Source organism: Leptonotus elevatus, chromosome 6 (assembly GCF_054856555.1).
Source record: "Leptonotus elevatus isolate MCC_2025b chromosome 6, RoL_Lele_1.0, whole genome shotgun sequence".
Classification (NCBI taxonomy): Eukaryota; Metazoa; Chordata; class Actinopteri; order Syngnathiformes; family Syngnathidae; genus Leptonotus; species Leptonotus elevatus.
The window spans coordinates 3932327-3946962 of record NC_141244.1 but is presented as its reverse complement, the minus strand read 5'-3'; the positions used below and the strand labels follow the sequence as shown (position 1 = coordinate 3946962).

At 42.5% G+C, this 14636-nt stretch overlaps 1 protein-coding gene across 3 annotated transcripts in view; it reads left to right on the top strand.

The window, feature by feature from the left end:
• The window catches only part of ulk4 (unc-51 like kinase 4), a 127054-nt gene that overhangs the window by 26761 nt on the left and 85657 nt on the right, over positions 1-14636 (top strand). For all 3 annotated transcript variants that reach the window (XM_086079154.1, XM_086079155.1, XM_086079156.1), the window contains one exon: positions 352-432. In XM_086079154.1, the coding sequence (XP_085935280.1) occupies positions 352-432 (81 nt within the window). The remainder of the gene's footprint in view (positions 1-351; positions 433-14636) is intronic.

Genomic DNA, 14636 nt, shown 5'->3' with positions numbered 1-14636 from the left:
GACAGAACTCCGGGGGTGACCGTGACAAGCGGCAATGATCCCACGCCGACTGATCACCACCCGGGAACTTTTTTTCCAGTTATTCCTATGGGTATTATTGGAGCAGTTTTATGTACTCAGGCACAAGTAATCAAGATGTCATATTTTTCCCTTTCCTGACTTGACGCTGTCTTGCCATTTTATTTTATTTTTTTACTGCACTTACATTTCCACCCCATCATCGTGTTGCCTTCCTCTCACTTCCACTCTGCTCCTCAAATGCCCCGGCAAATTCACCACCAACCCACCCAATCACCCCCTCCCCACACTCTTTTCACCAATGCTCCATGTCTTCCTATGACTCTTTACCAGGAGAAGAGAGGCTCCCCAGAGGGCCTGTGGTTCGTTCCCGCTGCCGCCTACACTGGCTTAATGAGGAGCCTGCGGGAAGGGGTGAGTGTCTCTGTGTACGCCTCAGTGTGTCTGTTTTTGTGTCTGTGTAGCTGTGACTAAGTCTCAGTGTCTGTGTGTGTGTGTGTGTGTGTGTGTGTGTGTGTGTGTGTGTGTGTGTGTGTGGGTGTGTGTGTGTGTGTGTGTGTGTGTGTGTGTGTGTGCGTGCGTGGGGGCAGGGGATCCCTATGAACAGTAATGATGAGGCAGCTGTGTGGGCCTAGAGCGTTGTTTGCCAGCTGCAAGTCAAGGGCATACAGAGCAGTCACACGCACACACACGCACGCACGCACGCACTTACCTGCATCAAACTCAGACTGTATTGCTTAGTGGCCTGACCTCAGGAGCAATAAGGCTCTTAGACACATACACAATAGATGGCATCGACAATTTTTTTTTAGATTTATTTCATTTTTGGCCTCCTTTTACTTTCCTTTTTTTCTCTCTATCTCACTTTATTATATTATTTGATTGTACACTATCTTTGACATTAAAATTAATCCAGCTAAATTTAGTCTTGTTGATGCAACAAAACAAAAATGACCCAAACCACAAAAATATTGTAGTGCGTTATATACATCGAAAACAGTACTGTTTGGGTGGCATCGGTGACTGCATTTGAGATACAGTAGATCCAAGGTGTCCAAACTTTTTCCTCCCAAAGGTTACATACAGAAAAATCAAAGGATGCAAGAGCAACTTTAGATTTATTTTTATTTTTTTTAAACTTTAATTTATCAAGCACATCAAAAGCTACCTGAACAGCTTTCTATAAGGCGAATACATTATTTATTTTTAATTATTATTATTATTATTTTTAAGGTTTTGGTGTATTCGAGACCCTGTAACCCACCAGAAAATATCATCCCGAGCAGCCAAATCCCATTTCTACACTCAGAACCAAAAGATTTGATTTGATTTATTTGTGTCAGGGACAGAACATATTAATAAACATTTCAGTAAATATGCCAGAATTAGCCAAAAGGCTGTTTTTCATCTGCAGTCCCAAGACAGATCGCAAGTGTCACCTTAGTAAAATAAAAATAAAATGCACAACAATAAAAATACTTTCATGAAAACACTATTAAGTTAAAAGAGGAGCAATCTGTCATAAAATGACCATTTTTAAGTTCATTTGCCTATTTTCATATTTAGAAAAACTTTACTATCTATCTATCTATCTATCTATCTATCTATCTATCTATCTATCTATCTATCTATCTATCTATCTATCTATCTATCTATCTATCTATCTATATAACAAATTATTAGTAGCAGATTATAATTTTTTGAATAATCATCTTTAGCGCAAGCTGGGGGCCGCATAAAAATGGCCACAAACAGGCCACAAATTGCCCCCGGACCATAGTTTGGACACCACTGCTGTAGATGGAAGGATAATGGATGGACAAATGGACAGATAGACATCAATAAAGATGGTTGACGATGCATTCAAATGACTATTATTTTTTTTAGATGCATACTTGTCGACTGTGAGGAGTGAGGAAAGAGGCACTGATATTGTTCTGTGTCTCAAAGGTAAAATGCGTCTTACTGGGGTGGTCCACCACAATAGAATGAATATAGATGAAACTCTGGTCGGCACTGGTCTGTCAGCTTGTTTCTACTATTGCTTCATATCATTACCACTGGGACGGGGTGAGGTAGATGAGGAGAGGTGGCAGGAGCAGAGAGACAGGTTGAAGAAAGCACAAGGAAGGTTGACTTATTTATCATTATTGAGCTGTGAGAGTATGCCGAGGAGACACACACACACACACACACACACACACACACACACACACACACACACACACACACACACACACACACACACACACACACACACACACACACACACACACACACACACACACACACACACACACACACAGGCACACACAATTGAAGGGGTCCGACCCTCATCCTCAGACCCAACTTGTCCTTCTCTTTCTTTCCCTCTGAGCATGTTCACCTCTCCTTCCATCACATTTCTTTCTCCCTCATTGGTGTGCTAGTTTTCCCATGAATGTACATTCATTCATCCATTCATTCATTCAGTCAGTCAGTCAGTCAGTTCTTTTCCTACTGCTTATCCTGTTCAGTTTTGCATTAAGTTGAAACCTATCCAAGCAAACTAGACTGGTTTACCAGCCAATCGCAGGGCATATACTGCATGACAAACAAGCATTCACACCTATTATCAGGGCTGCGGAAGTGGGCAGGTCCCAGATGCAGGTTTATTGTACAATTGCTTGATCTGAGGTAGATGATTGCTGGTGAGCAAAAGGGACCCATGAGCTGAGTCTGGGTTTTTGGGTAGCTGGAGAGGAACAGATTCACAGGGAGCGAGTCAAATTTGACAGCAGGTTTATGGCTAGCAGGTTGCAGGATGCGAAGGCAATGAATGAGCTTGAGACAAGGAGTAATGACAGGTTAAGAAAATACTCAAAAGTATTTCATTAGTTCTGTATGGGCTAAGTGGCTGGAAGTCTACGACGTAAGTGGCTAGCAGCTAGCTGTTAGCATTACCAACGAGTGTCTGGCTGGTAGCTGTAAATGAGTTTGACAGCTGGTACCTGGCTTATTTTAATTCTATTACAACATTCAATTCAACATTTGTAGCGGTTTCTTACCATCCTAAATTAGTGATTGAACATGAGTTCGCAGTGTTTAAAGTAAAAAAAAAAATCATGAGGCTTAACTTTTTACGGGGAGCGGTGATGCAGTGTCCAACATGCCAATTTGTTGTTTGACCGACATCAAGCCATTACTGTTCAATTTGTCGCCGTGGATGGACTGGGCATTTGGGAAACTCATGAAATTCCCGATGGCCAGTTCTCCCCAAGTGTCAGGTCACCTCTTTCATTATCCATTTATATCAGTGGCGAGCGGTTATAATAAGCTATTAATGCAGTGCATGACCAAGCCCTTAAATAAAATCATTTGTCCTCTATTATACAACACCTTAGTTCTACAGTTTTGGTCTTAAACTCCTGTGTAATGTGTCCTGTTTTTCTCATTGAGAGCTGAAAAGCCGACAGCCTGTTTCGCGCATCCGCAATGAGAAATCAAGTTGTGTTAGGCCGTGGCTCAGGGTGTAGAGACGGTCGTTCAGTAACCAGAAGGTCGATCCCTGCCCTCCCTAAGTCATGTGCCGTTGTGTCCTTGGGCAAGGCACACACATTGCCTCCAGTGCTACTCACATTGGTGTATGGAAGGCGCAAATGTTTGGTGGTGGTCGGAGGGGTCGTAGGCGCACACTAGGCAGCCACGCTTCCTTCAGCCTGCCCCATTATTTATTTATAATATTTTATAATATTTTTCATTGCTGTAATTTTTTGTTTTTTGTTAGTATGAGCTCGTATTTTTGTGACCTTTTTTTGTATCGCCAACCTCCCCACAATATCGTGATAATTATCGTATCGTGACCTTCATATCGTGAAAATATCGTATTGTGATGTTTGGATATCGTTACATCCCTAGCTAGCCATTACACCACGACGTGGGCCAACGTCAAAGTAAAAATGTACAAACTAAGGCTATTTGCATTGCCGTCAATGTATTACTGTATTTGGTAAACTTTACTTTGAAGTTAGGCTTAGTGTGTTACGTTGAGTATGTTTGAGCTTTCTTGACCTGTCAGAATGGTAGCGACTGTGAATGCGCTCTTTGTATTTTTTGTTTTTTTTCCACCAACCAATCCGCGGATTGTGCGTGATCCGAACCGTGGGGTTTAATCCGAACCGACCACGGTTTAATGATGATCCGCTGCACGACTACCGGGCAGGGATCCAACCTTGCAATGTACATTCAAGAGCTTGCTCAACATGTAGGCAGGATGCGATCAGTCATCTGTGGGGATGAAGGGGTGGCACGGAGAGGGGCAGTGGACTAGATGAAAGGGGCTTAATTTTTGAGACATGGAAGGTGGGTTAAACACATCGGCTGCTAATCTCATAGACAGTTGCATGTGCGCTTGGCGTAAAAATTGGTGCATCTTCGTTTTCGTGCTCTGACATTAGTGGTTTAGTTTGCCATGTCAGGAATTCTGGCGGACTGAGGATATTTTGTTTTACATGCACTCGGCGTACCTGACAATTTGGTTACAGAAAGTAGAATAGACCTTAGACCAGGTCTACATTAAGTTGTAGTGTTAATTTTATCGGGCATTTTTTAATTTAGTCTCAGTTTTAGCGCTTGTTAGGTTTTATCACAGTTAGTCAACCTCATCCCGCTTTTATTTAGTACTTTTTTTGCTGATTATAAATCTAGCATTTTAGTCAGGACAATCATTTTACCCATATATATATATATTATTTTTGGGGTATTCCCCCCCACACACGGACACAAATGATCGTGTGGAGGTCTTCTGGCAGGTCCTTATAAACGTTCTTTGCACGCTTCAATCTTCTGCATAGATAGACTCCAGCAAGTCTACTTCTGCTTCCACGATGTCAAATACTGCGTGTGCTCCTCTACTGTGCAGAATTTAAAATTAATGGGTAGAGCTCCCGCAACACCCCTTTCTGCCCGCGCCCATCTGCGTAAGTACCAAAAGACAGTAAACACCAGTTAAACCACCCATGCACACAGTTAGACTGCAACTTTTAATGGTTTGTTTCAAATATGTCCGCTTCCCATGTACCTGAATGATGTCATCATACTATTTAAAAGACCAATCATAATTGTGCAATGCTGTTCTGCACCACTGTAAGCTACAATTGCAATATTAATTAGTACTTGCCTTATTCTGTCAATCTAAACTAAGCATTCATATTTTGGTAAAGGTATTGTAGCTCATTGTATAGAAGCTCATTAGATAGAGATGGTGTGCCTAATATTGGAGCCCATTAATGTGTACTGTCGTACTGTTTGAATGCTAACCTAATTAAGATATATATTTTTTAATTAAGTCATGAAGTCATTGTGTGCATTTCATGGGTACTTATTTAGAGTGGCTCATGTTGATATGTCTATGCAGAAAAAAGATTGAACGTGTTGAATACAAAGCCAGTGCCACACAGTATTTAGTACATGACAGCAATGAGATACAGTGCCAAGGCCTTGTCTAATGTGCTCCAGGCAGTGTGGTTTTGATGGATTCTTTGACCCACCATATCACCCCTGGCCTCACTCCACTGCTGTTTAGAGTTTTCCTCATTTATAAATAAAGCACTGGAGAGAGGGCGAGGTATTTGCTATGCTCGAAGGGCACCCGTCCAAAGAGAACATGGTGGTTTTACCAGCGGAAAGGGGGATGGCAGGGTGTGACAGGGGAAGAGGAAGAGGGATCAGTGTTCTGGGAGAGGGGGAGGAGATGGCAGGGAGTCACAGAGAGTTCTACTTGGGTAGGAGAGGGGGTTGTAGGGAGTGAAAGGCAGGTTTCCAGGCCACACTCAAGCTGCAGGAAATTGTTTATGAGTCTCAAATACTGCTTCTGCTTTCTATGATGAAAAGGTTGTGTGCGTGCGTTTATTTGTGTGCTGTACACGCTCACATAAAAATGTGTCGAGTGGATTAATGATTTACTACTATATTACACTAGGTTTGAACAGTTTTGGAAAATGTAATTATGATTTGTTTCCTCAATATTGTCATTGCAATTTAATATGTAACTATTTTTTTTCAAAGGTCCTTTTCTAACGTATTTTCAGCAAACCTAAGAATGAATTCATCTTTAGATAACGATAAACATCAGATCTATTATACATTATAGGATATTAAGATAAAGTCAAATCAAGCATTAAATAAAATGAAACACATTTTTTATGCAGTATATGCTACAATTAAAGGTGTAAGCTTACTCAATACTTTGACATGCAGTTTTAGTAAGTGTTCGCTACAAGAAAATTTTAACACACCAGCATGGTATTAACGTAAGTATATACTGGGGCTGCCCAATATTGATTTTTTTTTTTGAGAGAGAGAGATCTCAGTATTGTTCATTCGGTAATTTTACAGATTCGACATGTCATCAACATTACTCTCTCTTTTTGTTAATTTTTTTTTTTTTTTATGTGCGTGAGTATGTGCATGTGTGCGTGCGTGTGAGTGTCTACTCATTAATTCACCTAAAACCTATTAAAAATCCCATACCGTTCACCTAAACCGAATACTTCAGAATCCAGCTAGAGTCGTGAGGTTGTCCGGAGACCCGAGGAACGATCAAAGAAAAGAAAGGAAAGTGAAATCCAGCACCGACCAGACATCACTTACTACCCATCGGATTACCAACTAGAGTCTTTCACCAACCCCAGAAACATCTAAATTCCAACAAATTAGGGAGACCTCAAGAGACCAAAGGAGAGACTGAGGAAAGGAAGGAAGGATAGATGAAGCAGAGTGAGATCCACAGACATCCGCCTCCACCGATTCAACGACCAGAGGAAGAAACAGATTGTGTTTGAATTTCGATAGATGGTGTGGTGGATCTGGCATGCATGAAAACCTCCAGGAACGCCCCCCACCCCAACACGGCCCACGCCCCCAGCCCAACGCAGCAGAACGGGGCACGGCAGGCCCGCCAGGCACCCCACCGGCCCACAGAGTGTATGTGGTGCATAACAAAAAAAAAAGGGGGGGGGGTGCGGCGGGGATACAGGTGGGGGACCGCAGCACTGTTTAATACTGCGGCCTGCTCCAACCGATGGCACCCCCCCCATCCCCCCCAGTTGTGGAGTGCATTAAAATTGGAGGGGGGTTGTACCCCCCCCAACCCCAAAGTGTGTGTGTGTGTGTTATGTGCCCTATGTGTATTAACAAAGTGTATTGAGCAAAACTAGTGCAGTGAGTTAAGAGGAGCGACCAGCGGGGCCCTTCCCAACCGGGCGGGGGCAGTGGGCGCACCCGCCCACCAAACAGCCCCCCACCCCACCCAACACCCCACCGGAACCCTGGCGGGCATATGGGACCAGCCCGGCGGGGCGATAGGGCTCACTTCCCGAATACTGGGGCCCACCCACCAGAGGAAGAAGCAGATTGTGTTTGAATTTTGGTAGATGCTGGTGTGGTGGATCTGTCTTGCATGAAAACCGTCGACCCCGGCCAGGACAGAGCAAGCACAACCCCCCAGGGCCCCCCAGGCCGCGGCAGCGCCAAGGCACAACCCCCGGACCCCGCAGGGGCCACGGCCGGAGAGCAGACCCTGGAGCCAGGGGCGCCCCCCACCCTAACACGGCCCGCGCCTCAAGCCCAACGCAGCAGAACGGGGCACGGTAGGCCCCTCAGGCACCCCACTATAACCCAGCCCCCGCCGCCCCCAGGCCCCCAAATCCCCAGACATCCCCACACCCCCAGCACCCAGCCATTCGTAACAACCCCCCCCCCCCCCCCACGGACCCCACCCCCACCAGCCCCCCAAACCCCGGGGACCCCCCATACCCAGGCATCGGTGCCGGAGAGGGGCCGGACAGCTGAGCACTGAACCCCAGGCCTAGGGGACGACAAGAAGGGCAAGGGGCGCCGGCAAAGCAGCAGAGAGAGAGGGGAGGATGAGGAAGGGTGATGAGGGAGAAGGGACAGGGAGGCGGACGACGGGCGGGAAGAGGCGAGGAGGGAGATGCGGCAAGGGGGAGGAAGGGGGAGGGAAGAGGGAACCACGGGGTACCCTGGAGGCCCACCTGCCCCGAACCACTTTCCCGGTCACGGAGCGACAGACTGCGCCGGGGCGGCGCCGCCCCTGACAACAGGGAGAGCACCGCAATGCAGCACCCCCCAAGAAACCCAGGGAACGGCCAAGACGCAGCCGCCACCCAGCAGCCAACAGAGGGGCAGAGCCGCCCACGCTCAGCCAGGGAGGACAGCACCTATAAAGTTAATCCACTGGCATGCAGTAATTCCAAATATTAACCCTTAGTGACCATTGGAAGTGAATCTTGAGGAGTTGGTGACTGTAAGGTGTCATTTGATGTGGTCTGCTCGATCATGCTGGCAGCAACTGGGTTCCTGACTATAAAAACACAACCATTAGTTACAAATTGCCAAACACAGAAACAGCAATATAAATTATCGTGTTGTGGTGGCTCTCGCTAACAGGCAGAATTAGGTAACCAGATTTAGATTATAAGATTCTATATACCTAGACCATGTTCGTATAAATTTTGATATTTGGTTTTTATTCGAGGCAGATATATTTTCCATTAAAATGTGATTTATGTGGAGGTTAGACCATTGGTCAATATTCAGAGTTTGTTTATTTTTCCAGTTATTAAGAATTGTTTTTTTAGCGATAGTAAGGGTTACAAGTGTAGATTGAAATTGTTTACGTGGTAAATTAGTTATTGTTAGGTCACCTAGAAAACACAAGTTTGGAGATGAAGGTATCCTACAGTCGAAGATAGCGGAAAGTTTTTCTAAGACTTTAATCCAGAAATACATAACCGGAGTGCATAACCATAAAAAATGAAAATAAGTGTTTTGTAAACACTGCAGACAGTCTGAGAGTCCCATTTTCTTCATCATATATTGAGTTATATATGTTCTATGAATAATTTTATATTGGATAAGTTGTGTGTTTTGTCAGTTTAAATACGTTTTCACAAACTTGAATCCAAAAGTCAAATTCCGGAGCTATAGACAAGTCTGTCTCCCATTTCAAGATGGGTAAATACATTTTATCAGTATAAAAAGGTAACATATATTTTTAAGAGTTTTTTTGTTGTCGGAGAAAGCTTTGTAATATCTTTAGCTAAAACAGGCGGTTGGAGCGTACCCCGAAGTGTTGGAATTTGTTTCTTTATCATACTTTTAACTTGCAGATAATGTAAAAAATTTCCGTTTTTATTTTGTATTTTTGGAGCAAGGATGTATATGATATAAACATATCTGTATCGGCCCTCTGGGTCTGTTACTGTATTTACTTATTTAGAGTAAAGAATACATTCTTATATATGAGTATACAGACTCCTCTTTGTCTACTGTTATAAGGGGCAGAGTACACTTGACTAAAATTCTTGTCAATAAGTAATTTTTCTTCATATTTTTGTAGGTGGGTTTCTTGTAGGAGACAAATATCTGCTTTTAATTTTAAGAGATGGTCTAAAATTGTTATTCTTTTTTCCTGTGCGCGAGCGCGACAAACATTCCAGGAGACCAGAACAAATTTATGCATACAAACAATATAAACTCAGTCCTGTGTATATATCTGTATAGGCTACTTGTTAATATTGGCATGTTATAGGACAGAATCAAAGTGGTTAGGTGGTTTATGTGATTTGTGTGAAATAAGAGGTGACGTGTAAGTGAATATAACATTGAAAAAACGGGGAGGGAGGTGGATGTGAAGGAAATTGGCGGGGGATTAAACACAACACGAATACAACAAAACACCAGTAAATAGTAACCTAAGCGAGATTTTTGGTTTAAATATATTTTAGATATAGTTATGTATTAATATTATATTTGTAATATAGCCTATACATAATAAGCATTCATATTTTAGGTTTTATAACCACATATACAGAATATGTATATATCTAATAATCATGGGGTTCCGGAATAGTTGGCCATCGATGTATAGCTTATCAACGACCATCGTAGTCTGTTTAAAAAAAAATATCATTTGTGTATCTGAGAATGTCCGTTAGTTTTTCATTAAATATGTCAAGACATGATCCTGGTGTCCTACACATACAATTTATAATTACATATGGTGCATTTTTAATATGTATTTCAATGGTTAAACATTCCATTGTGTTGTCAGTGGTGGTAGTCAAATGTTAAATTTTACTGCTTCTTAGAGCTTTGTCTACATATTTCAAAACAGTACTGAAGCAGTAGAAGCCTGGTTAGCTCACTTGGTAGAGCACGAGACTCCTAATCTCTGATTTGTAGGTTCGAGCCCCACATTGGGTGGCAGTTTGTTTTGTGGGATGTTTTGTCTAGTCTTAATCATAGCTTTGTCTACATATTTAAAAACAGCACTGAAGCAGTAGAAACCCAATAAGCTCAGTCGGTAGAGCATTAGGCTCTTAATTTCAGGGTCGTGAGTTCGAGCCCCACATTGGGCAGTAGTTTGTTTTGTGGGATATTTTGTCTAGTCTTCGTAATAGTTCTCAATTTAATGAATCTTTTGTATAAAATGTTTTTCTTTTTACATGCATTCTCTATCCCCTTCGTCATCCATGCCTTATTTTTAATATGTCCTTCAATGGTTAAACATTCCATTGTGTTGTCAATGGTGGTAGTCAAATGTTCAATTTTACTGCTTCTTAGAGTTTTGTTCACATATTTAAAAACAGTAATGAACCAGTCTAAGCCTGGTTAGCTCAGTCGGTAGAGCATTAGAATCTTAATCTCAAGGTCTTGGGTTCCAGCCCCACATTGTGTGGTAGTTTGCTTTTTGGGATATTTTGTCTAGTCTTAGGCATAGTTCTCAATTTAATAAATCTTTTGTATAAAATGCTTTTCTTTTTACATGCATTCTCTATCCCCTTCGTCATCCATGCCTTATTTATACCTTTATATTTTCTTGTGACTTTTATTAATGGACAATATTTATTGTATAGAGAAATAATGGTAGTATGCACTGTATGTGATATTGGGATAATCATTTGAATAGACCTCTCAGACCAAATATGTTTTTCTAAATCCAACTCAAAGGCAGCCATGGAGCGTTGTGTTCTTAGTCTTGTTTCTGATGTGTAAGTTTTTTTTTTAAATCAAAATAGTCTTGGAAAGTTTGCAAAGACCGGAAGATGATCACTTTAATTTAAGAAGAAGTCCACTTTCTACTTTCTGGTCTGCTGCAGAGGTTAAGGGGTGGGGAGTTGTCCCTTGGCGCTGCCGTTGCCTGGGGGGCCCTGAGGTGTTGCGCTTGCTCTGTCCTGGCAGGGGTCGACGGCTCCCCTCTTTGGTGGAGATTTTCATGCATGCCAGATCCACCACACCAGAATCTATCGAAACTCAAACACAATCTGCTTCTTCCTCTGGTCGTTGAATCAGTGGAGGCTGGTGTCTGTGGAGCTTCATCTGTCCTTCCTTCCTTTCCTCAGTCTCTCCTTTGGTCTCTTGAGGTCTCCCTAATTTGTTGGAATTTAGATGTTTCTGGGGTTGGTGAAAGACTCTGGTTGGTAACCCGGTGGGTAGTAGGTAATGTCTGGTCGGTGCTGGATTTCACTTTCCTTTCTTTTCTTTGATCCTTCCTCGGGTCTCCTGACAACCTCACGACTCTAGCTGGATTCTGAAGTATTCGGTTTAGGTGAACGGTATGGGATTTTTAATAGGTTTTAGTTGAACTAATGAATACACACTCACACGCACACATGCACCCACACCCACACACACACACATACACACGCACATACTCACCCACATACAAAATAAAAATTACAAAAAAATAAAAAATAAAATAAAAAAATAAAAAAGAGAGCAATGATGATGACATGTCAAATCGGTAAAATTACCGAATGAACAATACTGAGCTCTCCAGAAGGGGCGGGGAGTAAGCCTGCCAGTGCTCAAACCATATGCCGCACACTGCATCAAATTGGTCTGCATGGCTATCGCCCCTAAAGAAAGCCTCCTCTAAAGATGATGCACAAGAAAGCCCACAAACAGTTTGCTGAAGACAAGCAGACTAAGGACATGGATTACTGGAACCATGTCCTGCGGTCTGATGAGAAGGGGATAAACGTATTTGGTTTAGATGATGTCAAGCATATGCGGCAACCAGGTGAGGAGTAAAAAGAGGTAGTGGGGCTGCCGGCACTGAAAGCTACAGTTCTTTGAGGAAACAATGAATGGCAACATGTACTGTGACATACTGAAGCAGAGTACGATCCCCTCTCTCCGGAAACTACGTCTCAGGGAAGAATGACGATGATCCCAAACACACTTCCAAGATTAGGACCACTGTTTTGCTAAAGAGGCTGAAGGTAAATGACTGGCAAAGCATGTCTCCAGACCTAAACTCAATTGACCTTACCGTGGCACGCCCTTTTCTGCCCACTAAATGCGAAGAACGGCGTCCTCCGACATTTACCAGTCAAGATGAGCTAAAGTGCATTCACAGTAATGGCAAAGTAGTCAGATCTTCTTTGTAATTTCTCGGTCAGGTGTTTTCAGGACACCGATATTTATCTTCGAAGTAAGCAGAAGGCTTTAAATTTTTTAGTGAAGGGTATCTTCACTCCCTCACCATGCAATTTTGCCCAAAATCAAAGGAAAAACACATCGCTGTCTGCTACTACAGAAGTCGGAAAAAGCCAAGAGTCGCCTCACTCACTTTGACCGATTGTCAGCAAAACCGAAGTTCTTGGACATTATTCCTGTCAAGCAGGGTAAGAATGAATTTACATTACCTCATAGTTTCAATGTTTTGTTTTCATTAACAGTAAATAGTAAGTCAACAAACGCGTGGAAGGTTAGCTACCCGGAGCTATCGTTAGCCTTTGGCTAAAAACAATAATGGTAGTTTCCTGGTAATTTTAACTCGTCGTGTGGTCTTCCACAAGGTTTGATCTAGCGCAAACATTCTTCGCAGTTGTTTGAGGGTTTAGGAAAGGGAATGAACCGGACAGTGTCTGGTGGACACCTGTTTCCAGTCGATCAGGATAACGGTTATCTCTCTTACACAAGCCGTGACCACAGCGTTTAGTGCACCACTGGGAGCCGGTTTGCTTTGTTTGTCCACAGCAAAACACGTGTGCCGACGCAGACATGATGTCTTCCGTCCTGATTGGTTTACTAGGTCATGCGGGCGTGGTTTATGTTAAGGTCAATTGATCATCCCCGGGGCATCCTCGAACGGAAGGAGGAGGAGCATAAGGCCAACGCCATCATATCACCACGGAGCAGTTGATGAGGATCCCAGTGGTAACCTGTGAAACTCTGGTGAACTCCATGCCCAAGAGCGTTTAGGCAGTGCTGGGAAAATAATGGTGAACGCAAAATATTAACAATTTGGGCATTTTCACTTAGGGACGTACTCACTTTTGTTTATAGCTATTGGCTGTATTTTGAGTGATTTTGAGGAAGCTTTTACACTCCTATATAAGCTGTACACTGACAAGTTTTCATTGTGTCAAAGTGTGTTTTCTTCAGAATTGTCCCATGAAAAGATAATTAAATATCTGCAGAACTATGAGCGGTGGACTCAGTTTTGTGACATGTATGTGATCACACACAGCACAGGAGTGAGCAAGCACAACACTCACTTGCTTTGCATCGACTTGAGTAAGCACAAATGCCGATTTTTTTTCCAACATTTATTGTGCCTCTGAAATTAAATGTAATTTTTTTTTAAAGATTTTCAAAGTCATGATGTATCATGCTTAACTCATTGACTCCCAGCTATTTTCACTGAAGCAAGCCCCTTCACTCCCGACTGTTTTACTGGATTTTGACTGATTTTGCAAGGCCCATAGAATATTCTATCTGTTTCCATTTTGCATCAATTAGCATTAGAATATAGTTTAGTTAGTTTCATCATTATTCAAAAATCTATTTAGAACTGTGGGTAAATGAGCTTGTTTGCTACACAGCCCTGGTTGAGCTCTTATACTCTGCTGCCACCTGCTGGCCGTTTTTGTAATTACTACCATTGCTTCACCCGTTTTTTGCAGTTCAGAGGCTGCATCAAAACCTCCTGTATGCTCTAGCATAAAAAAAAACATTAAAAGAAAGTATAAAAATGTCTTTGGGACACTTAACACATTTAAAATATAATATTAGAAATAAATATTAATATAAATAAACATATTTATACGTTTTTGGGCACACATTAATTAAGATCTGTTCTTGTTCTTTAGGGTCATATTGTTCAATTCTCCTTTCATAGACTTCTTTGTTTTGTACCTGTGTGTGGCATTTTCCCCATCGGTCTGTGTGCTTCACTACCTGTTGCTCTCTGAGTTTTCCTTCCCCCGTCTCTTTCTTTGAAGACATTACGTGTGTTAGATGTGATGTCTAAGGATGATAGATGGTGTCTGTGTTGCTGCCATGAAGGCACATTCAAAACCAGATGCACTAACTTCCAAAGGACTTTAATTACAGAGGGAAACCACATCTGACACACGTTTGTGCGTGCACGGGCATACACACAAACCTAGCATTAAGTCATGTGATGTGGCTTTGCTGTGATCTGCGTCTCCTTCCGCTTGAGACTCCAAGGCCAGGTGCAACATGTAAATCTACAATATGGTCTTTTCAACAGCACTTTATTGTCCCCATTCTGATTAAACCAACTTTATTAGTTAGACGTTCGA